Source organism: Mesocricetus auratus, unplaced genomic scaffold (assembly GCF_017639785.1).
Source record: "Mesocricetus auratus isolate SY011 unplaced genomic scaffold, BCM_Maur_2.0 Super-Scaffold_15014, whole genome shotgun sequence".
Taxonomy (NCBI): domain Eukaryota; kingdom Metazoa; phylum Chordata; class Mammalia; order Rodentia; family Cricetidae; genus Mesocricetus; species Mesocricetus auratus.
Genome location: NW_024429186.1, coordinates 6,480,237 through 6,504,073, shown reverse-complemented (window position 1 = coordinate 6,504,073; position 23,837 = coordinate 6,480,237). Strand labels below are relative to the sequence as shown.

Below are 23,837 nucleotides of genomic sequence, written 5' to 3'. Positions count from 1 at the left end.
TGCTCTGTGTGGCCCTTGAGGCCCAGTCCCGCCCAGCTATGACATACTGGATCCTCGATGGCGCTGAAAGAGAATCTCGTACCAGGCAGATGGCACAGAGCACAAAGGCAGGGAGCTGAAGCCTTCTTACTGCGTTTGTGGCCTCTCTAGGACCTATGGAGACCCAAGAGCAGCTGGTCACGTCTCACAGAAGAGTCTGTGATGCCCAGAGAGTAAGTTCAGCATGGCGTTCCTCAGATCACAGCTTCAGTTTCAAAGATAATCCTTGCCAGCCACAGCCTAGGGAGCCTCACCGCCGTCAAGCTCTCTGCCTTGACCATAGATGCTACAGTTTCATAAACACCACATGGCTACTGATCTCTAGCCAGGGCACGTCCTCTAGGACAGCCAGAGGGCAGGTGAGGACTACATGTGGGGTCTGGGTACTGCCTCTACTGAGCTGTGGAAGCCTGCTTGATCTGACCTGGGAAACCCAAGAGCCTTTGTGTAAGCCTGGAGCACTGGATCCATTAGGGAAACATCTTCCTAGAGGTAGATGCTGATGCTACAGCCACCTCACCTGCCAGACTGCTCTTGAGAGGGGCTGTCTCAGACAGTGGGTAACAGCTGTCAGGGAAAGCTAAGAATCTGGAGCCCTGTGGTCTTTTTCCTCTCCCTGCTGGAACTGTCTGCACTGGTCAAGATGAGTAAGGGCAGAGACTTGAGTGCAGTGGTCGGGGCCCCCCAGCCTTGAGGACTTCATAACTCCTCAGGATATCAGATATTCACAAACTCCCCTGACCACATGACCACAAAGGTCACCTGAATCACTGCACTGGAACTCCCAGCACTGACAGTAGTGGCCTCACTGAGCTTCAACTTGGACCTGTGAACGCTCAGCTCCATCAGACTCTCTGTACCCATTTCTAGCTACAGCTAGACATTAGGGATGGTGACACAGGTCACAATAAGCAGATCCGAGGATGCCTTCTGGGTGGCTAGGGCAGGGGCTTAGGTGGGGAGGGAGGGTCAAGCCCTGGCCCCGCCCCATCTGATCTACCACACGTGCACGGGACAGCTTCCATGGGCATTCAGCCCGTAGTTCTCGTTAGTAATCTCTAAGAGAGAGGCTATGTGACCACACAGGGACTGAAAAGGGCATCTCCCTTCTGAGGAAGTTCCTACCTAAAGCAGCCATGCTGACTCAGTACTCGGGATAGCCAGCACTGACAGGAGACAGGACATCCAACCTGAGGCACCAAGGGGTTAAGGGAAGGCCTCATGAGCAACAGGAGACACCCAACAGGTTCTGTGAACACAATGGATGGGGGAAATTGAGGACTGCCCACATACAGAAGCAGCCGGAAGGAATCACAGAACTCAAAATCCTACGACAACCATACCACCAACTGGGGGCAGGGACAGCTTGTAAGGACATCGGGTGCTGAGAGCAACAATGGGAAGAGGCCTAGCCTAGACCTCTCATTCTCAGTTCATAGAAAAAATAAACAGGCCATGTGCAAAAATGCTCTCAAGAATTTGGCCCACCAAACACTCCTGGGCTATACAAAGTAGAGCAACCATCAGCTTGGCGACAGGAGACTTGGGTCACCTGATGGGCATCTCACAGACACATGCTGTCTACAGTATCCACCACAAACTCCAGTTTGGCTTCCGTCTTACTCCTCTTGCCAAAGTTAAGTTCCAGCTGGATCAGGCTCACGGTATAAAAAGATGTAAGACAAAGTCATTAAAGCCTGGAGTGATGGAGCACACACACCTCTAATTCTAGCACTCGAGGAGGAGGCAGGAGGATCAGAAGTCCAAGCCAGTAGTCTTGCATACATTGTAAGACCTTGTTTTAACAGAGACAGACAGACAGACAGACACACACACACACACACACACACACACACACGCACACGCACACACAGGTAGGTTTTTTTTTCTCCCTCACCATCTGGACACAGTAAAGAACTCTATGAACATGCTAGCAACCTCAAAAGCTGTGAACTGGCTGGACTACGGGGCAGCGGCACACCCTGCTGGTCTGGTGCTGCTTCCTGGCTCTCTTGCCTCCCTCCCTCTTTTCCTCCTCCTCTCGAAACGCGGTCTCACCACACAGCCTACCTGTCCTGGAACTCGCTATGTAGACAAGGCTGGCCTTGAATTCAAGAGATCCATCTGTCTCTGCCTCTGCCTAAGTGTGAAGATTAAAGGTGTGTTTCTTTCTCTCTGTCTCTAAGACTTACGTTTATTTATTTATTTATTACTTATTTATTTTGTGTGTGTGTGTGTGTGTGTGTGTGTGTGTGTGTGTGTGTGTGTGTGTGTGTAAGGATATATTGTGCTTGTATGGATACCTGTGGAGGCCAGAAGAGAACACAGATCCCCTGGAGTTACAGGAGCTGCCTGATGTGGGAGCTGGGAACTGAACTCGGGTATCTCTGAACCCGAGCCACCTTTTCAGTTACTTTTTTTAAATTTATAATTTTGAGGACTGGGTCTCATTATGCAGCCATGGCTGGCCTTGAATTCACCGTTCTCCAGCCTCGTCCTCCTGGGTCCTACGATAGCATCATATGATTAAGTAAGAAAACAAAACCTACCGGCAGCAAAAGGGAAGCAACACACAGACACGAGCACTCGGCTTCCTCCTCGGACAAGCCATGGCTAATTCACACATGGAGACTGGGCAGGCAGCATCTCCCAGGATGCTCAGGGCAGGCAGGTGGATGGTAGCCACACTGGGTGTCCAGTCTATCTCCAGAGCCAAGGGAATGAACTACCTGTGACCTCATCAGGAAAACTGGCAGCTACCACCCAAGAGTAAGTCACGGCACAGGAGGACTATGCGCAGCTCAGCCACCTCAAACACGCCCTCGTCAAGCTGTAGAGCGGCACTGTGCCTGCTTCCTCTCTCTCAACACAGCCGATGGAGCCTCAGGAGGACAGAAGGGGTGTGGGTGTGGCAGGCTGGAAAAGCCCACTCACACTAAGTGTCCAAATGTTTACTGGAGATGGGAATAGGCCCTGCTGCTGCCAGAAGCCTCTGAGCTCTGGGATTGAGAAGCGTGCATAGGGGGTGGTGTCAGGCCACACCCACATCTGGAGACGGCCTGTTAGCTTCAGCATACAGTGGGACAAGTGTGGCTCCTGAAGCCCTGGCTGCAAACGAGATGGAGCCTAGTCCTCTGCTGGCCTCTTCCCGGCAGACCCAGCGCAAGGGGCAGGACAGTACCTCTTCCCCATGCTTGTCCCAGGGGCAGCACCGCTCCTGCCAGCCGCTCTGTTCCTCCGTGACAGCTTCTTGGTGCTGGCTCGCTCTGGGGTCTCTGAGTCCTCCCTGAGAGGGCTACCTCCACCCTTGCTGTTAAGGTCCCGAAGCACACTGTAGTTGATCTTGCTGGAGATTTTCTTCTGTTCCAGCATCTTCTCGATAGCCTCCCCAGCTGTGCTGGCCAGGATTGGCTCCCGGCGTTTGCAAGACTTCTTGGGCTGAATGAAACACACAAAACACCTCCTTCTGTCATGTGCTAGCTTCACACCTGCCATGCACTCCTGAGCCCCAGCTGTGCCCATCTGGAGGGGCATCCCACTGCACGGCCATCATCCCACTGCACGGCCATCATCCCACTGCACGGCCATCATCCCACTGCACGGCCATCATCCCACTGCACGGCCATCATCCCACTGCATGGCTATCATCCCACTGCACGGCCATCATCCCACTGCATGGCTATCATCCCACTGCACGGCTATCATCCCACTGCACGGCTATCTCACTGCAGGCAACAACACAACAGCCTGGCAGCCAGGGATGTGGTCCTACGGCTTCCACTGCCTGTGCAAGTCTGGCTCCCATGGACACAAAGGAGAGGTGTTTCCAGAATGGCACTCACCTTGTGCTCCTTATAGATGCCCAGCTCCTTCTCCTTTGCTATTCTTGCTTCTTTCTCTGAAAGGGAACAGAACAGCTGGCCTCAGCAAGGGACACATGCCAGGACCCAGGCAGAGGGTGAGTGGGTACTTACCCTTCTGCTCCCGCAGGTACTCAGCATTCTCCCGCATCCACAACTCGGCTTTCACCCGGGCTTCTGACTCGTTCAGGATGTACTGTGGGAGGGAAGCAGTGAACAGGCTTCAGATCTTTGAGGCCGAGCTCCGTGGCATGCCAAGATCTCTCAGCAACTAGCTTCCTATTTATGTTCTTAAACTGCTCAAGAAAGGATGTGGGAAGGCCTCCCTTCACAGAGAAACCTATCAGTTTTTTGTCCTCCTCCACAAACTTTACCCTGCAGCCATGAACCGGTATTCAGTTCCTAAGCCTAGTTAGGCAGATCTCTAAGATACATAGCCAAGTGTTAGTGCATAGTCTGGGGCCCCTGGAATTTGAGGATTAGCGATGTACAGTACATTTGGGATGCAATGGGAGCCAAGGCCAGATGCAGAGTTCAAGGCCTTCCCAACAAGGTCCTGGTAGGGTTTTTTGGGGTTTCAGAGGAAGGGCACATGACAGTCAAAGCTGCCTTGGAATGGAGCTTAGAGGAAGGAGTCTAGGGTGTATGTCTGGGCCACAGGCACCACAAGTTGAGACCACCCACCTGTTAGGGAATGTCTGAGAAAGCCACAAGGCTCAAAGAGGCTAAAGGTGAGTGACAGACCCTGAAGCTAGTTCAACCCCACTTTAGCCTCCATAAGTCCCAACCACCACTGGGGACAAGGACAGTCAGGGCTTACTCTGTCGATCTCAAGGTCGTCGATGCCACTGAGGTCCAGTTCCCCGTCCCCTGAAGTGTCTTCTAGAGAAAAGAACCCATCAGTGTCACAGAGGCTGCCCCGGCAGCTCCGGCTCACCATGGGGATGCGTGGGGCCCAGGGCTGGGGCAAAGGGGCTGCAGGAATCTCCTCCGAGAGAATGTCACTTTAACACTTGCCCATGGGGACGAGAACAGGCACAGAGAATATCTGTGTCCTCAACAAGACACCTAAGCTCAGGTCAAGACTAGGTAAAGGGCTGCTAGAAGGCGTGGTCTGGGCATGCTGCTATCCTACTCCAGGCCAGAAGCCCTGGAGGTGGGTCTGCGGCGGACCGCAGCAGTACAGAGCACCGGATTCTCCCTCCAGTGTCGCACCCTCTAGATGCAGGCAGCCCTTCACTCCCCCACCCTCACCCACACAGTGGCCCGGGTAAGGCATGGCAACTGGCCCACGAGACGGGGAGTCTGAGGTGTCTTCTTCTGCTCAAGGCTGAGGTCCTGGGGTGACTCATTAGTGGAGAGACCATCCCACGAGACTCTCTGTGGTCTGCCCCTTCCCTTGCTCTCTGCTCTGGGTTGCCTATGCTCAGGCTCCCAAGTCCCTTGGCATTGTTCTGAATCACCTGTCCCCTCAAAGCAGACACTCAACTGTCCTCTCCATACTTGGCCCACAGGTGAAGCATCTCCCTCCCCAGCTGAGAGGTCTACACCTCACACAGGCCCCATTTCTCAACTGTTCTGCCCATCTTGAGAGGCCCCACCCTCTAGCAAAAATCAACTCTTCACCTGGCCAGGAGAGAAGAAGCAGATTACAGGAATGGGACCGGGTACCCTTCCACGGCCACTGGTGTCCCAGCCCTTCTTAACTATTTATTGCAGTTTATTTTGTGTGTGGATGTTTTGCCTGCACGGATGCCTGGGTACCCATGTGTGCAGTTCCTCCAAAAGCCAAAAGCGGCATCATCCCCCGGGACCTGATCTTTGAAAGGGCGTCAGCGCTCTCAACCTTCCTCCCGACTTTTACAGGTGAAGGGCAAGAAGCCACAGGGATCTGGTACTGTTGGGTGGCAGGGGCAAATGTTGGTGAGTGTGTTTCTCCTCTGCCCATGCTCAAACTCAGCAGGCAACACCAATGGTGAAAAGATCAGGAGTGAACCCATCCCCTGACCTGTATGACTTCAGACTATGCCAGACCCTCTCAGTCATTTGGCAGCCACTGAGACTCAGGAGCCATGCCGTAAGTCAGCCAACCAAAGCAGGAGGGCCAGAGGGAGCTCATGGTAACAAGGCCAGCTGGCATCTCAGCGTGGTGGCACATTCCCAGCTCTGTGCCCTGTGTGATGGTTAGTTTCAGATGTCACCTGGGAAGAGGGTCTCAACTGAGTAAACATCTTCATCAGGCTGGCCTGTAGGCAAGTCTGTGAGGACTGTCTTCATTGTTAATTGGTGTAGGAAGCCCCAGCTCACTGTTGGGGCCCCGAGAAGACACGAGAAAGCTACAAGGAGCAAGCAGGAAGCAATGTCTGTTTTCTCTTTGCTACTGACTATGGATGTGATGTGATTAGTTGTTTGAGTTCCTGCCTTGACTTTCCTGAAATGAAGGAAGGACTGTAACCTGACATTGTAAGCTGTTCCCCACAGGTGCTTCTGACAGGATATTTATCACAGCAGGATAAATGGAATTACAGTGCCCAGGGACCTCACAGTGCCTCATCCAAGCCCAAGTATTTCTGGTCTAATCCACAGCAGCGACCCTTTGGACTGTAAACTCCCCGTCCCGTGGCACTCACTGGGGTCCCCACTTGGGGAGGAGATGCACTCTCGGATGGAGTCGGAGATGCCCAGGCTGGCCGCTGTGGGCAAGGGGCCGAGTAAGGACTCCAGGGCAAGGGGCCTGCTGCCCCCATCAGGGCCTTCTGTTGCTTCGGAGCCGCCGTCATCCCCCAGGAGCTCTCGGTAGAAGTCCTTGTTCATGTGGCTGGCAGCAGCCTCCAGCTCCTCATCCTCCGTGTCCTCCTCACAGAACGGGCTGGGTGTGGAGTCCTCACCGGAGCCTAGGGACACACGATTCGCACACCACCTGTCAACCAGGCAGAAAGCCAGAAAGAGCCCACTTTTGTAACAGAAACATTTTTTGCAAAGCTGCAAAATAACCGAGAACACAAAATCTGCCAAAAAGCATGCCTTTTTCTGCAGCAGAGAAAGCACGGTCCTGCCAGCAGACGGCGTTGGTTGCCCACGTGCAAGAATGGCCTGGCTTAGTCCTCATGCTCTGTGCAAAAGCTGGCTTAAATGTGGCATCTGAGAGCGTAAGAACTGTCAGAAAAGATAAATAAAGTGTGTGCTCTAGGGTTAGCAAAAACACCTTCAACAAGACAAAAGCAGAACCCATAAAAGATAGATAGATTTTAAACTAATTATGATTAAAAAAAAAAAGAATTACAATGTCTGGTCTGTCAAGACAACAGTGAGCCATAGCTTCCTTTTAGACCATGTCAGAAAGGGCAGCCTACAGCACGTGAAGAGCGACTATGCTCAGAAACACAACACCCAAATAAAAAGGGCAAAGAAAGACCCGCCAGAGCGGCACAGAACACACTCGGGGCAGGACAGCAAGAGAGGGCGTGGCCATGGAGCCCTGAGAGACACTGCAGCTGGGCGGTCGGAGCAGGAGAGCTGTCCCCTATGGCCTCCCACCATACACACCGGTCACCTCATCAGAGGATGGAGACAGGACTGAGGCACTGGTCTCACGTGTGCCGACAGTGGTGGCTGCTACGCAAACTGCTTGCCTACACCACCTACACCAGACCCAGCAGTTCTGCTGTGTCCAGTACAAAGGAAATGCATATGGACAGAGACTGCATACAGGCTTGCTGGGACTAACCCAGATGCACTCCCCAGGAGCGGTAAGCACTTCCCCACACTTAAGGGGGCTACACGAGAAAAAGGACCGCGACTAAAGGGCAACGCAAAATTAATGCTGAGGAAAGACCAGGGTATGTCCACAGAAGACTTCTGTGTAAAAGTCTAGAAAAGACCACTCACCCAGTGGCAGCTTGAAGTAGGGAGGAAGGGTGGGGTGCCATCACAAAGGACAGAGAGACAGTGGCAGTGACAGGTCTAGAATCACAGTGACTGTGGTGCTGCCTTCACCCGGTGTCATGCATGTTCACAGGCAAAGCTCAAGAGCCAAAGCTGCGTTAGAGCCAAACACAGCCTGTAGTGTGTGCATTATAGCTTCTGACGCTTGTTCTTAAAGACACACCTGTGTAGTCTGACCCACAGTGCCCTGCCTGTGGCTACTTGTTTCCGCTGTGCTCCAGAGTCAGGCTGTGGAAGAGGGACAGATGAAGTCAAGAAAAGGAATAAAAGAGTTACACAAAGGACACTAGAGCAGACAGCCAGGACCAAGCACATCAGCCTGCTTCAAACCACTAGGGAAGAAGGATCCAGACTGAATCAAGTCAACACTGGACAAGTTCTCCAGGCAGCATAAAGCCAAAGAGGGGACAGCCAAGACTTAGTGACACCTGGGCCTATGTGTGCCCCAAGGGTCAGGCCTCCAGGCTTGAAGGTGGCTAAGTGCCTCTGGTAGAAGACAGGCCTTGAGAATCATAACAAGGTATCAGCCACATCTCTGAATATGAGGGAGCCACCGGGGAAATCAGAGTGAGGGAGACCAGAGCTCTGAAGCAGAGCCACCATATGGAAGGTCCTCAGTTCTGTTAGCAGTCAAAGTGGGACATGTCTCACCTGTGTGCACATGACACAAGGTGCCTCTCTGCAGTGTCTACGGATACTGCATGCCCAACAAGTGCCAAGGAGGAACGCTCCAGCATATTCCCTGATTACTGCACAACACAAGCAGAGTTAGTAACCACATCAGAGCATACCTTACCCCAGAATTTCCACAGCTCCCTCACATGTGCAACAGAGGAAATGTCTTGAGACTAAGAAACTGCAAACCTAACAATTCTCACAGGCACAGGAAGTTCAGTGCCCCACGTGCACAGTCAGCAGACTCAGAACAGAGAAGTCAGGCAGGAGACCTGGGAGGTGGAGTAAGTTAGAAGGATGAAGCCAGGCGGAAGCAACCACCTAGGAAACAGAAGGCAGCAGACATGTACGTGCAAAGGACGGGTAGAAAATAAGACCGTGTAAGTTTAGAAGAGATCACAAAGAAAACCTCCACACAGAGAATCAATAGTAGTGAACTGAGTTCTGCACTGAACCAAGGCCTTGGATGGGTATGAGTACAGCAGCCATTGAGATCCAAATGTTGCCTTCTAGGAACTAGGGAGAACCCAACGGTGTGACACTGGATCACATTCACCTATTGCGGGAACGCCTGTGGTCTCCACGGAGGCCGTAACCCTCTGAAACTCTCATTTCACGGAGAAAAGAAAACTCCCGATGACAGTGGGTGGGCATTTACTCACCATGACAGACAGACAAGGGGACACCCGCTCAGCGCATGCACACTAGTCCACACTGCCGTCCCAAGATCAGCAGGGTGCTGCAGGGCCAGGCAGACTCAAGAGGGAAATCAAGAGCTGGTAGAGAACAGCAGCAGAATCGCTTTGTGTAGATGACGGAAGCAAGAACTTGGAAAACCCAGTGACAAAATGACTGAAAATGGCATGAGTGACAACAGAGTTCACACTGCACAGGAGTAGCCAGAACGCACAAGCCAATGCTACTGTCAAGCTGCAAGTTGCCATGGGGACCAAACAGCCACACAGAAGGCAGTAGTGTGGTGCTAGCCCAGACAGTCCAGGAGCAAAGGCCAGACAGAAAGGAAGTCAGGGCAGGACAGAAAGACAAGCTCGGCAGCTGTCCGCACGCTGACAAGTGGGGCAGACTGCAGGTAGACAGGGGTGGACGAGGCGATCTTAGCGTGGACACGGGACATAAGCAAGTGACTGCACACACTGAGGGGAGCACAGAGGACATTTACACTTGCCCGGCATGGCACAGGGTATTAGCACAGACAGAGAGCACAGACAGGCAGCCAGGGCGATGCTCAGAGTGCTTCCCTAGACCGTGTGTCCAGGAAGGAAGCAGACTTTTGCCTTCACTCTGCACAGCCCAGAGAGTCATCCACCTGGCAAAGGTTACAGCAGCTCTGAAAAGCCCACGCAGGGACGCATGCTTCAACAGGCCAGCAGGGCCCCCTGCAGCACATGCAGGTTGTGGCCAGGTGAAGAAGAGTGTCGTGGCAGTAACTTGATACGTAATTTAGTGCTGCAGTGCAGGGAGATAAGAGACTGGGGTGCGGTCAGGGACCAGTGAGGAGGGAAGGTTGGGGTGCTGGCCTGGGGCCCTCAGAGGTGGGCAGGGAGGACTCACCATCCTTTGACAAGTTGGCAAGAGCCCCTTTTGCCTTTGGCCGGCTGTTTTCCAGCTCAATTTCAATGGCGTCCTGGTAACTGGATATCTCACCTAAAGGGACAGGTTAAAAGCACAAGGTGAGCATGCTCATTTTGTCCCCAAAAGGAAACACTCATGTGAGAACTGGCTGGTTACCTTCAACTTCTTCTAGCTTTTTTGACAGGACCTGTTCCAGCTGAAAGACAATTGGTAAGGAGTCCAGTGTTAAAAGTCTCACTGTTGACAAGGCTTGGGATGGTCAGTCGGAGCTGCAGGCCTGGCCCTCTCCTTCCAAACATGCATGTAGCCCTGGGCAGAAGCAGCCCTTTCTAAATACCTAAAAACTTGAAACCTCAACATCCCACCCAAGCCAATGTGACTGGGAAGGGTCAGGTCGTCCCATGTACACAATGCACCCGGTAGTCCCCAAACTCAGCAGCCTGAGTGCAGTCCTAGTACGAGCACGGTCACAGTCTCAGTGGCAATGGAAGAAGTCTGGATGCAGGGGTGGCTGCCTCAGACGACAAGGAATAAACCGGAAATAGAGCTTGGCTGTGGGGACGGGTTCAAGGGGCCAGGGACAGAAAGCTCACCATGTGCCCCAGTGTGGACAGGGCTTGGAGGGTCCACACATGGTGCACCCCTAAGACTCACTCTCAAGGCCGAGAGGACCAGTTAGCAGCCCTGGGAGTGCAACGGATGTGGGGATCTTAGAACACATGGAAGTACGGGGCCACCTGCTTCATGCGCAGCTTCCTCTGTCCAGCTGTGTACGAGGGAGGGTCACATTCCTCCTCCAGGTCAATCTTCATAAACTCATCAATGGTGAGCTGACTGGTTGGAGTGTCTTCGAATTCTGTGAGCCTAAGACAGAAGAGCAGAGAGAAGCCCATGGCACCCTCACTACTTCTGCGTGCCTAACGCCGGCCCTGGCGGAAGAGCTTGGGAGGCCTGCAAGGAAGGCGGCCTTCCTCTTCCCACCCAGCAACCTGAGCAGGGCTCTTCTGTGACAGTCAACACAGTTTACATCTTAGCAACTTTTCTGCATTTTTGAAGCTAAAAAGCTAGCTTGTTTACGTGGGGAAGGTGCTCACATACACAAGCATGCATACATGCCACAACACGCAAGTGGGGGTCTGAGGACACTGCAGGCTCAGCTCTCTCCTACTGCCACATGGGCCCTGAGGACTGAACTCAGCGGTCAGTCCTGACCTGCTGAGCCACCTTGATGGCCTCCCCCCACAAGCACATACTGCTGGCCAACATTTTTAAGAGTGAGTCTCACGTAGCCCAGGCTGGCTCTGAAGCTGCCATGTACCTGAGGATGACCTGAACTGTTGATCCTGCCGCCTTGATGCGCCTAGAGCTGGGGTTATAGAAGTGCTTGACTACATTTTAATTTTTACTCAATATTAGTATTAAATTTTTTTTTGAGATCTCTTAGTGTGTAGCCTTGGCTGTCCTGGAACTCTCTCTGTAGACCAAGATGGCCTCAAACTCAGAGATCCACCTGCCTCTGCCTCCTAAGAGCTGGGATTAAAGGTATCCACCAGCTTACAATTTTCCTCACATAATTTTTTATTGATTCTTTGGAAATTTCACATCATGAATTCCAATCCCACTCATTTCCCAGTCCCTCCATATCTGCCCCTAACCCTGGTAGCATCGCACCCAAAGGAAAATCTTTAAAAATAATTAATTAATTAAAACCAAACCAAACAACAAACAAAAAAAACTACTCTTCTCCTCCATCTTCCCCAACTCTTTAACACGTCTTCATTCATCTTAGTGGCATTGGGGCTACGGTGTGTCACACTTTTGTCCACTAAGGTTTACTTGCAAACATTCATTGCAATGAGTTGTTGGTCTGGTTCAAGGCCTGTGGCTTCTCAGCACCATCAATACTGGACTCTCACCAAAATTCCTCTCTGATAGCCTGCTGTTGCCCGAAGTCATAGAGACACTGCAACTATGGTTCCATAGAACCAGCGCCTTCATGCACTCTGGCAGGTCACAGATGGGGTAGATGTCAACTCAAAGCCAGGATGTGGTAGCTGATGTGGTCAGTCTGGGCTGCTGGGACGGCCCCCTTAGGTGAGGGGGAAAGCCAGCTCTTCTGTGCCCAAGCTGTCAGGGCCAGCTCTCCCACAACCCTAGTGAAAAGAGTGGGTCACCTCTCCCGAGTGTGGGACCAGCTGTCCTGTGAGGGGTGGGGCCAGCAAGGAGCAGTGCCAGCTCTCCCGGAGTCAGTGAAGGGCGATGCCACACAATTTTTAATAAACTAGTTAGGTAGAAATTTAGCTTAACAAGATGGATCAGCTGCCCAGTCTGATGACCTGAGTTTCAGCCCAGCACCCTCAGTGGAAGGAGAGACAATTCTGCCAGTTCGTCTCTTGTCTACACATGCGGACTTGCACATATACACTACACCTTTTAAATGTCTTAATTAAAAATAAAGAGGAAGGTGTGGCGGCACACGCCTTTACTCCCAGCACTTGGGAGGCTGAGGCATGAGGACTCTGTGAGTTCTAGGTAGGCCAAGACTACAAAGAGACCCTGTCTCTGGGGTGGGGTGGGGGCTTGTGAGACTGCCTCAGCATACGAAAGTGCCCGTGACCTGAGTTCAATCCCTAGGAACCCTAGGCAGGAGAGAACTGACCTCCCCACGTTGCCCTCTGATCTCCCCATTGTGTGCAGTGGCATACATATACACAAATAAATAAATGTAATATTAACTTTAAAAAAGTAATTTTAAAGTTATTACAGGCCAAATACTTAAAATGACTTTCTCATTTGCTTTAGAAGGCACTCCAGCAGATTCTGAGGAGCAGAAAGGAGCAGCAATGACAGGTCCCAGCAGTTCCTTGCCTTGGCTTATTCATCTTGCCTAGGTCATCTGAATGCGCTGGGAGCAACCCATGACAGGCACGGTGAGATTTTTTTTTGTTTTTTGTTTTTTTTGTTTTTTGAAACAGGGTTTCTCTGTGGCTTTGGAGGCTGTCCTGGAACTAGGTCTTGTAGACCAGGCTGGCATCGAACTCACAGAGATCCGCCTGCCTCTGCCTCCTGAGTGCTGGGATTAAAGGTGTGCACCACCAACGCCCAGCTAGGCATGGTGAGATTTAACCAGCTCTAGCAAGAAGTCACTCGGGCTCTCAAAGCCCAGACAGAAAAAAGCAACTGGGATGGGGGCCTCTGTAAATCACAGTCTACTAATCTCAGGGGACCCTAGGACAGGTGGGAAGCCAGCACTTCCCAAGGGCAGGGTAACCCAGGGCAGCAGCAACTCCAATCCACAGCTGGGCCCGGCAGCCGTCACACTGAAGGAGAATGCTGACCTCTTCCGCAGAGTGGACTCACACACTTTGACCACACTGATGACCTCTTTGACGGTTCTCCGGAAGTCATGCATTCTGGCTGCAACCAAAAGTGCTAGGAAAGAAATGAGATCATCAGGAAACTCACACAGAAATGAAAGTGAGCAAAACTCTTTCTTAGCTCTGGCTGGTGACAGCTGAACAGCTGTGACTGGGATTGTCTGCTGTGGCTTCTACAAGGTGGCAGGGTGTCTGCCTTCTGCAGACAGACCTAGGATGCAGGCAGTCTATGGCAAAGACACTCCCATTCTTACTTTGGGTTGAAGCTGTACTACATTCTACTTTTAAACACAAGGAAAACAGAAAATCCAAGAATTCCTTATACCCCTCAGGGCGATGTATGGGAACCCACGGTTATGATGGGAGCAGAGGGTCCCGTGAATGCAGTCAAGCTGGGAGAGGCTGGGGCACAAGATGGACCCTGTCTGAGCACTGCGCATTACGGTGACAGCGAACCTGCAGTGTAAACGAGGGAGTCTGGGCTCACACACAAGCTGAGTCTCAGGCAGCATCACCTACGAGTGCAGAAGAACAGGCCTGCTGGCCTGGAGCTCTCTCTGAGCAGGGGACTCTTGGTCTAGGCCACAGTCAGTGCCTGAAGGGCCTCACAGGGGCAACCAAAACAGCGCTGCTGCTGGGCTAACAAGGACTCTGTCTCAGTGAGAGGCCGTATCACTAACCATGCTGAGGCAACAATTTGCCACGAGTAGAACGAGGACGTCAAATCGTCATTTCATCCTCTGAAGTCCTGTCTCTCATCTCAGAATCTGCAGAGGCCAACAAGGGAACAAGTACCAGAGTCCTTAAGGGGTGAAGACCATGAAGGTCAGGGAGGTCCTGGGTCCAGGACACAGCTCTTATGTAAGGTGGACTCTGGAACTGGAACCAGTAACTCATGGGCTTGACTGCTTTAAGGCTCAAGACAGATGGCTAGGGTTCAATTTACTTATTACGCACGGGACCCTAAATTTGACAGCTAGAACCCTCCTATGATGAGGGAGGTCAATGCAATATGGAAATTAGTGTATTTATTTACCAGAGAAAGAACTTACACACAAGCCGGATGATCAGAAGCGTGGCAGGCTTCCAAGCAAGAGAGAGAGGTTTTTTTTCTCTTTCTTTAAATATCTCACCTGTGCCCATCTCCCTGTCCCTGCCCTTCTGGGCGTGGACAGTACTGTGGGCTCACCCCTACACTCCTACGTGCATGCACACGCTTATCAAGCACCAGGAGAAAATGCTACCCAAGTGCTAGACTGATGGCCCACACTGTACCTGCTCCACAGAGGCCAGAGGGGCGCCGGCCTGTATGCATCCAGTCCCTCTTCATCCTCTGCAGAAGCCTCAGGGCTGTCATGGACACCTCATGGTTCTTCTCCCCAAACTCCAGTAGGTGAGCAAAGCGTGGAATGTACAAGCACGGGTCTGCACAGGAGACACGCCACCTTAGTGTGCACGCACATGCGCACAAAGTGCTCTGCCCCTCCCTGTGCGCACGGCTCCCTGAGGTCCCCCCCCTGGAGCACAGCCTCTTTCACCCACAGCTGTGCCACCGTCTGTGTTCCGGCATCCAGAGAAGAGCGGCTGTCTGCCCAGGGAGCAATTCTGGGCATGAATGAAATAGGGATGGGGAGAGCATAGCTTCCACCTTCTCTTGGAGGGTGACGAGAGGTCACAGAGTTGGCAGATGTGGGCTCTTTACACACATCACCGTCTGAATTTCCTGAGTGGCCATGTCAACTCAGCAGCCTGCAAAATGAGCGCAGTGGGCACACAGGTACACGCATGCTCACAGTGGCTTCTCTTCCTCCTCTCTGCCTGGCACTCTGCTGGGTGCTGAAGCTTCCACCAAAAATTGATGGAGCCCATGAATGGGGCCAACAAGAGCAACCAAGTCACTTGCTGAATTCAGTTCATTATCACCATGCCATTTGTGCAAAGACACTACCTAGAGACAGAGGAGATCTTGGGACGTGTCCAGGAAGAGGCACTTATGCTCAGGGCTGAGAAGCAGGCAGCTCAGAGAACGCCAGCAGGTAACACTGGAGGAGGACCAGGGTGGCTCTCAAGGAGTCTCTACCTCACTTTCCAGACGGCAGCAAGGGCAGGGAAGGGAAAGGACATCAGCTGCTGACTGACACCTCGCCCATCCTCCAGGGCAAAAAGACCTTTGCCAAGTGACTCCATGAGACCACACACACAAGGATCCAATGCAGCTCAGAGTCTCAGAGAAGAAAGCCGAGCACACCGGCTTATACCTGTGACCGAAGCTACTTGGGAGATGTGTGGGAGGACACTTAGGCCACCCTAGACACCAGAGACACCATCGCTTAAAAAGAAAAGAAAAACAACAGAAGGACCTAGGGAGGGTTTATGAGGGCAGTGAGGATGGAGGCCCTGAAGCAGCCTGAAATCTAGAGGACTGGATAGATCCAAGTCACATCCCACAGTAACCACCTGGCTTTGTTGGGTACCAGTGCACCTAGGTTGTGCTAAACTGTTGAGAACCCTAGTAGTCATCTTAGTAAAAATTCAACAGCCTTGGGCCCCCAAAAGTTTCTTTGGTTTGTTGAGACAGAATTTCTCTGTGTAACCCTGGCTGTCCTGAAACTCATTCTGTAGACTAGGCTAGCCTTGAACTCAGAGATCTGCCTGCCTCTGCATCCTGAGTACTGGGATTAAAAGCATGCACCTGTCTATAAAAGATGAACTACATATATAACATACATATGCATATTTAATTGTTATGTTCCAGGCCTAATGAATACAGCAATGATTAGACTTGATTTTTAAAAATGTCCTCAGGCCAGGAATGATGGTGAACATCTTTAATTCCAGCACCCAGAAAGCGGAGGCAGGTGGATTTCTATGAGTTTCAGGCCAACCTGATCTACAGAGTGAGACTCTGTCTCACTAGCCCTGACTCCTAACTCCTCCACTCGCCTTCCCTAAATAAAAAGGATAGTATGGATGGCAACAAATGCCTGTAGTCCACGCTGCTACGTAGGCTGCAGTACGAGGATGGAGAGTTGAAGCCAGCCTGGGAAACATTGCATGACCTTGTCTCTAAAAAGTTTAAAAGGGGTTGTGGGGGATGAAGAAAGAGTCTAGGCTGCCTGACTCAGGTTCCCTGAATGGACGTGCAGGCCTGTGGGAACAGGCAAGCTGTGAACAGGGAAACCCGTGCCTCCAGAGAAGACACAGTGGTGGAGTCATACACAGCAAGAAGTGCTGGAAACAGACATTTCCAAATCACAAGGGGGGGAACTATTAACAAAGTTCTCTCCAATCTGAGGTCAGTCAGCAAAATGGATTAAGGTGGCATTCGTATCACTAGATTGCATTTACTAAATAGACTTTAAATTTTCTGCCTCACGAAGTAATCCTTTTGCAGAATCAATGGAACAGTTATGAAAATGGCATGTGCATTAAATAACAAAGAAACCAAGACAGGCCTGATGACGCACACCTTTAATCCCAGCACTCAGGAGGTAGAAGCAGGTGGATCTCTAGGAGTTCAAGGCCAGCCTGGTCTACATAGTCAGTTTCAGGACAGCCAAGCCTGCATAGCTAAAACCTTGTCTCAGGAAGCATACAGATAGATGGATAAAAAGACACAAGGTGTAAGGGCAGTCTCTTCAGCAAACAGGCTGGGAAAAATAAGATTTACTGTCACTTGTAAAACTATGGCCAAACAGACCAAAGATGTACAAATTCCCTAAAAGAAAACATGGGGGACACTGTAACATTGTTCTTAACAATGATTCAACAAAGGCAGAAACAGACACACAGGATGACTTCAGACTGCAAAGTTTCTATATAGCAAAGGAATCTATCCACAGACAAGGCAACTACAAAAACAGGAGAAAACGACCATAAATCACTAGCATCAGGATTAGTATCCATACTACCTAAAGAACTCCATGCAGTGAAAAGGCAAACTGACTTGAGTACGTTTATTTCAAGAAACACAAGGAAAGGGGCTCAGCATCAACGATCAAGATACCATCTCAAGAGGGCTGGAGAGATGGCTCAGTGGTTAACAGCACTGGCTGCTCTTCCAGAGGACCTGAGTTCAATTCCCAGCAACCACATGGCAACCACCTGTAATAAGATCTGGTGCCCTCTTCTGGCAAGCAGGTAAACATGCAAGCAGAACACTATACCTAATAAATGGACAAGTAAATAAATAAATAAACCTTTAAAAAAAAAGGGCAAATGAAGCTAGATGGTGCTGGCACATGCCTTTAATCCCAGCACTAGGGAGGCAGAGGCAGTCGGATCTCTGTGAGTTCGAGGCTAGCCTGGTCTACAGAGCGAGTTCCAGGACAGCCTCCAAAGCCACAGAGAAACCCTGTCTCGAAAAACCAAAACCAAAACAAAACCAACAACAAAAACCAAAAAAGCAGAAGTAAACGAAGGGCTGGGTATGACTGTGTGGTGACTCAGGTTCAGTTCCCAGTACCCACATCTTTCAGCTCACGACCATCTGTATCTCCAGTTCCAGGGGACCAACACCTCTTCTGGCCTCTGCACACACCAGGTATACACATGGTGCACAGAGACACATGCAAACAGAACACACATAAAATATAAACAGTAAGATTTAAAAGGCAATGAAGAACAACCGACCGTTTGTTCCAACCACCTCACTTCTGGGTAAAGCCTCAGAGAATCCCGACTAGGATCTGAGGGGATAATTGCGGTCACAACAGCTGGGTCAACTGGCAAACAAAATGCAACAGACAACAGTTAACTTATAGGCGGGTCTACATAGGAAGTTAGAGGCCCCTCTGGAGAATACAAAGTCCTGATAAAAAAAGAAAAAGACACACTACAACATGTACTGCCCTTGACTTTATGCTCTATTAAAGAAGCCGGGCATAAGAGACTCACTTCTTCCATGGAGGAAAGCTAGCTGCATCAGGTTGTTTTACAAAAGCTGAGCTCCTGAGTTCTCACCTCTTAAGTGATAGAAACTCCAACTACAGTGCAGACAAACCTGCCGGGCGGGGCTTCGGCGCCTCCCCCTCGAGGGCGGGGCTTTGGCGAGAGGAGTCGCGTCGTGACGCACAGTGACGAGAGACGCTGTGGCTGCACTGGGTACTGGCGGGACGGCGCCCCCTGCGGCCGGGCCGCGGGCTCGGTGCGGGGTGCGGGGTGCGGGGTGCGGGGCGCGGGCGGCAGGCAGGGCCGGCGTGGCCCCATGCTGCTGCCGCTGGCCTGCCTGCATGGGCGGGTGGCGCAGTGCCTAACCTCTCTGCTGGTGCTCGCAGAGCCGCTGCCCAGGCCCCGGCGCGGCGCGAAGGCGCGCGGGGCGGCGCCGACCAGTGTGGAGACGGCTCCGGCCGGAGCGAAGATGGCCGCAGAACTCTACCCGCCCGCTGGTGCCTCCTCACCTACTGCCACCGACATCGCCAACAGCAACGCGGCGGACGCGGCCGTGGGCAGGAAGGTCGGCCTTTGCTGCCCGCCGCGCCTGGCGCCCGCCCCGCTACTACCCTTGCCCGCGCCGCCCGCGCCAGATAACAACAATCCTGAGAGCCCCAACTGGCAGTCCTTCCACCCAACGCTGCGCGAGAGGTGAGCCGCCGCCCGCCCCCGGGCTCTGGAGCCCAGGCGCGCGCCGTTCCAGCCCGTGTGCCTCTCCCCTTTGCAGGAATGCGCTCATGTTCAACAACGAGCTGATGGCCGACGTCCACTTCATCGTGGGGGCCCTGGGGGCAGCCAGGCGCGTGCCCGCCCACAAGGTGGGTAGGGGCGCAACCCTGTCCCCTGGTGGGCCTGCCTAGACGCAGTCTCCCAGGATCTTCCTTACAACCCTGTAGTTCAGGTGACTTTGTTTTATCCACAGTACGTCTTGGCTGTCGGCAGCTCTGTCTTCTATGCCATGTTCTATGGGGACCTTGCGGAAGTCAAGTCAGAAATCCACATTCCTGACGTCGAGCCTGCAGCCTTCCTGGTCTTGTTAAAGTAAGTGCTGTACTCCGGGGCTGGAAGGATGGGGTGGTTACCTTCCAGTGGTCCCCTACATGTTTCCTATGTCCCGAGCGGGTGTGCCTGGGAGCCCATGAGCTCCTCTCTGAGGCCAGCCTGTGCAGCTCCCCAGAAGAGTCCCTGCCTTACCCAGGTACATGTACAGCGATGAGATTGATCTGGAGGCGGACACAGTGCTCGCCACTCTGTATGCTGCTAAGAAGTACATTGTGCCTGCCTTAGCCAAGGCCTGTGTCACCTTTCTGGAGACAAGCCTGGAAGCCAAGAATGCCTGTGTGCTGCTATCCCAGAGCCGACTGTTTGAGGAGCCTGAACTGACGCAGCGCTGCTGGGAAGTCATCGATGCACAGGCTGAGATGGCTCTGAGGTCTGAAGGCTTCTGTGAAATTGACCGGCAGACCTTGGAGATCATTGTGACCAGGGAGGCCCTCAACACCAAAGAGGCTGTGGTCTTTGAGGCAGTCCTGAACTGGGCTGAGGCAGAGTGCAAGAGACAGGGCCTGCCCATCACCCCTCACAACAAGAGGCACGTTTTGGGAAGAGCCCTGTATCTAGTACGAATTCCAACTATGACACTAGAGGAGTTTGCCAACGGAGCTGCCCAGTCAGATATCCTGACCTTGGAGGAGACCCACAATATCTTCCTCTGGTACACCGCGGCCAACAAGCCGCTCCTTGACTTCCCCCTGACCAAGAGGAAGGGCCTTGCTCCACAGAGGTGCCACCGCTTCCAGTCTTCTGCCTACCGAAGTAACCAGTGGAGGTACCGTGGGCGCTGTGACAGCATCCAGTTTGCAGTGGACAGAAGGGTGTTCATTGCTGGACTGGGCTTGTATGGGTCCAGTTCTGGGAAGGCTGAGTACAGCGTGAAGATTGAACTCAAACGGCTAGGGATGGTCCTGGCTCAGAATCTCACCAAGTTCGTTTCAGATGGATCCAGCAACACATTCCCAGTCTGGTTTGAGCATCCTGTCCAGGTGGAGCAGGACACGTTCTACACTGCCAGTGCTGTCCTGGATGGCAGTGAGCTCAGCTACTTTGGGCAGGAAGGAATGACAGAAGTGCAATGTGGGAAGGTGGCCTTCCAGTTCCAGTGCTCCTCGGACAGTACCAACGGGACTGGAGTCCAGGGTGGGCAGATTCCAGAGCTCATCTTCTACGCGTGAGGTGTAGTGGTTGGGGTGGACTTGCCGTGGAGTCTGCCCAGCGAGTGCAGTGGGGGTGCAGGACACTGCCTACTGAGACCATTAAAGGCCTGGCTTACACCATCAGCCCGAGTCTGAAGCAGATAACTTCTCTCTGCAGCCAGACCTAGAACTGAACTGCAGGTATCCCCAACCCCAAGATGGTACTCCACAGATGGAGGACAGGTATCCCCGACCCCAAGATGGTACTCCACAGATGGAGAACAGGTATCCCCGACCCCAAGATGGTACTCCACAGATGGAGGACAGGTATCCCCGACCCCAAGATGGTACTCCACAGATGGAGGGCAGGTATCCCCGACCCCAAGATGGTACTCCACAGATGGAGGGCAGGTATCCCAGACCCCAAGATGGTACTCCACAGATGGAGGACAGGTATCCCCGACCCCAAGATGGTACTCCACAGATGGAGGGCAGGTATCCCCGACCCCAAGATGGTACTCCACAGATGGAGGACAGGTATCCCAGACCCCAAGATGGTACTCCACAGATGGAGGACAGGTATCCCAGACCCCAAGATGGTACTCCACAGATGGAGGACAGGTATCCCCGACCCCAAGATGGTACTCCACAGATGGAGGACAGGTATCCCCGACCCCAAGATGGTACTCCACAGATGGAGGGCAGGTATCCCCGACCCCAAGATGGTACTCCACAGATGGAGGACAGGCCCCTGCTCAGTGGCACCCAGGTTTAGGGCCCTTGGAATCTAAGTGGCTCCAGCTGACCTTGAGGCCTTCCTTCCATTCAAGCCACAAGCTGCTGAAAAGTCACTTAGAACAGTTCCATCCTATTTAAGTGACTTTTCACAAAAGCCACATGCAGATAAGGGACTGGGGCATTCTCTCTCATTCTGACAAGAACATCTTGTCTGTATGAAGTCTGCAGTGCAGAGCAGTTAGAACCAAACCCCATCTCAAAGGAGCCCATCTAGGCCCGTGTGGCATGTGGGCTATCTTCCTCTTAGGAGCTGTAGCTACAATTCTGCAGAAGGCCCCATACCTGGGTGATTGTGTTTGTTACAGGGTTGACTGTAGCGGTCAGATTTAAGGAACGGGCTGTGGGGTGTGTGGGTAAAGAGGGATCCCTAGGCCCAGGCTTCTGTCCTCCCTTGCAGATGTTTTGTCCAGGAAAAGCACCCGGCCTTCCAAGGCCCCCTAGCAGGCAGCGATCTCTGGGGAGCTTGTGTCCTAGCCCAGTGTGCCTAACACCAGAAGCCTGGCTCTGTTAGGACTCAACCCTATCCTCCCAGGCCCTCTGTTCTAGCCCCCAGTAGTGCCTCCTAACCATGAGTTGATATTTCAGAAACCATGAAAACCCATCCTTGCATATGGGAAGAGCCATGGCTAGAGGGCCCCCGCCTTTCCCATGGCACCTGCTAGGTTCCCAGCCCGATGCAATGCATCATACTCTTCCCTTTGGTCCTGAGCCACGTTTGACGAACACTGACAGGCAGCCTCCTGAGTTTGCACCAGAAATAAACCCCACTGACCGTATGTCCCACAACTTCTAGCAGACATTCTTCACTTTGGGGTTCTGTACTTTGACCTGACGTTCCTCTACTCTGAACAAGGTGGTTTTACCTCAGCCCCGCCTACCTATAGCCGGTGCATTGATGCAGAGCTCCCTCGCCAAGAGCAGGAATGTCTTCCCCAGCACGTACACGTTCACCTGTGACAAAAGAACACAGCTAGGAATGCACTGGGATTCAAGAAAACATTCCCTGCTTTTTTTCTTTTTCAGTAATTTTTGTTTGGTTTTTTGTTTTGTTTTCTAGACAGGGTTTCTCTGTGTAGCCCTGGCTATCCTCAAACTTGCTCTGTGGACCAGGCTGGCCTCAAACTCAGAGATCCGCCTGCCTCTGCCTCCCAAGTGCTGGGTAAAGGCATGCGCCACCACACCCAGCTCAGCTGCTGTTTTAATGTGCCTGTTTCGCTGTAGAGTCTTGGAAGACCCCATTGCCAGAGATCCCTGCTGGACTGTGGAAAATCCACTCCATGCCTTTGCTGGTCTCCACAAGGAGGACCAGCCTTCCTCTGTTGGGCTGCCCAGACTCCCCTAATCCTGTCAATGGTTGCTTAGAAAAGTCCTTTGAGGGTGCCCGCTAGAGTATGGTGATAACACAGTACAGTTATGCTAACTGTGAACCACACAAGACTGGTATACAACACAATGGCCGCTCTTCCTCGACCTTACAGTCCCAGAGATCTGCCTCCTTCCTGGAATCCCCAATGTTTCCTCCACTACCCTCACCTCAAGTCCTTATCGGCCATGTGGCCTATTGGCCACCTGCCACAGCTCTTCTTTGCCAGAGGAGGTAAGCAGTGGGGGTGAGTCCATCCTGGAAGGCTGTGCCAAGGCTGGAGTGGTAGGAGCACTATCCGTTGTCAGGAAAGCAAAGGTTTAACCAGTGTACAGTACCCCTAGTGTGCAGTTGAGCACCTTAGTGCAGCACTGTGTGGGTTAGCCTGGGCACTCAGGCCTGCCCCAACGCTAGATAGAGGCTCCTCCCATCCTCAGCTCCCTGAAAACCCCACACACTCAAGTCAGGCCACTCCTGGGACTCACAGATATGACTGGTCCAGCCCTCAGCCTCTGGCCTCCTGAAAGAACGCCCTCACCTCGTCAAGCCTAGCCTGTGGGCCCTCTCTAAACCTCCTTTCTTGGCATGAAGGTGATACCCCCTAGATATTGACATACATCAAGAGACAAAGTCTAAGGGATGGTACACAATGGGGTCTTCCTTACATGCAGGACTAGGAGGAGAGAATTATGACATCAATTTAGTGAGTCCACCCAGTTGAAAAGGTCAGGGTCAGCTACCATAGCCCATCAGCAGTGGGGTGGTCACCTTCCACCCTGGCTGGACACAAGTACCTTCCTGAGGTCTACATAAGGACTGGTGGCTCAGAGGGCACTTCCTGAAGTAATTCTGCCTTCCTGCAGTTTCAAGGGTCATCTTTAAAACTATGGTGTGCATGACTATATGGCCTATGTGAGTATTCATGTATGTATGGAAACCTGGGAGTGTATGATGTAATCATATGCACAGGTCCTATGGTAGATAGCCTGTGCTCAAATATGCAATTAAGTGTGCTCCTCTAGGAGTACTCTGTTCCTGCAGCATCCTCTCAGGCTCCCACAGA

General features: G+C 52.4%; 2 protein-coding genes across 6 annotated transcripts in view; one reads left to right on the top strand and one right to left on the bottom strand.

The window, feature by feature from the left end:
* Brf1 (BRF1 RNA polymerase III transcription initiation factor subunit) overlaps nt 1-23,837 on the bottom strand; it is a 50,729-nt gene that overhangs the window by 5,871 nt on the left and 21,021 nt on the right. For 2 of the 3 annotated variants that reach the window (XM_005068295.4, XM_005068296.4), the window contains 11 exons: nt 22,290-22,362; nt 14,765-14,914; nt 13,451-13,544; nt 10,850-10,976; nt 10,269-10,308; nt 10,092-10,184; nt 6,530-6,793; nt 4,720-4,781; nt 4,014-4,095; nt 3,882-3,937; nt 3,221-3,477 (listed from right to left, as the gene is read on the bottom strand). In XM_005068295.4, the coding sequence (XP_005068352.1) occupies nt 3,221-3,477; nt 3,882-3,937; nt 4,014-4,095; nt 4,720-4,781; nt 6,530-6,793; nt 10,092-10,184; nt 10,269-10,308; nt 10,850-10,976; nt 13,451-13,544; nt 14,765-14,914; nt 22,290-22,362 (1,298 nt within the window). Of the gene's footprint in view, nt 1-3,220; nt 3,478-3,881; nt 3,938-4,013; nt 4,096-4,719; nt 4,782-6,529; nt 6,794-6,923; nt 7,056-10,091; nt 10,185-10,268; nt 10,309-10,849; nt 10,977-13,450; nt 13,545-14,764; nt 14,915-22,289; nt 22,363-23,837 lie in introns of all 3 variants that reach the window. The other variant, XM_040742353.1, reaches the window with a different exon arrangement.
* Nucleotides 18,577-20,757, top strand: Btbd6 (BTB domain containing 6). Of its 3 annotated transcripts, XM_040742354.1 has the most exons (5): nt 18,577-18,592; nt 18,766-19,072; nt 19,149-19,239; nt 19,344-19,462; nt 19,620-20,757. In XM_040742354.1, the coding sequence occupies exons 2-5, from the start codon at nt 18,849-18,851 to the stop codon at nt 20,650-20,652; spliced, it is 1,467 nt and encodes a 488-aa protein (XP_040598288.1). In that variant the 5' UTR covers nt 18,577-18,592; nt 18,766-18,848; the 3' UTR covers nt 20,653-20,757. The 3 variants fall into 3 exon arrangements, with proteins under 3 accessions (XP_040598288.1, XP_005068351.1, XP_012967631.1); XM_005068294.4 differs by lacking the exon at nt 18,577-18,592 and having other exon boundaries at nt 18,668-19,072; XM_013112177.2 differs by lacking the exons at nt 18,577-18,592; nt 19,149-19,239 and having other exon boundaries at nt 18,945-19,072.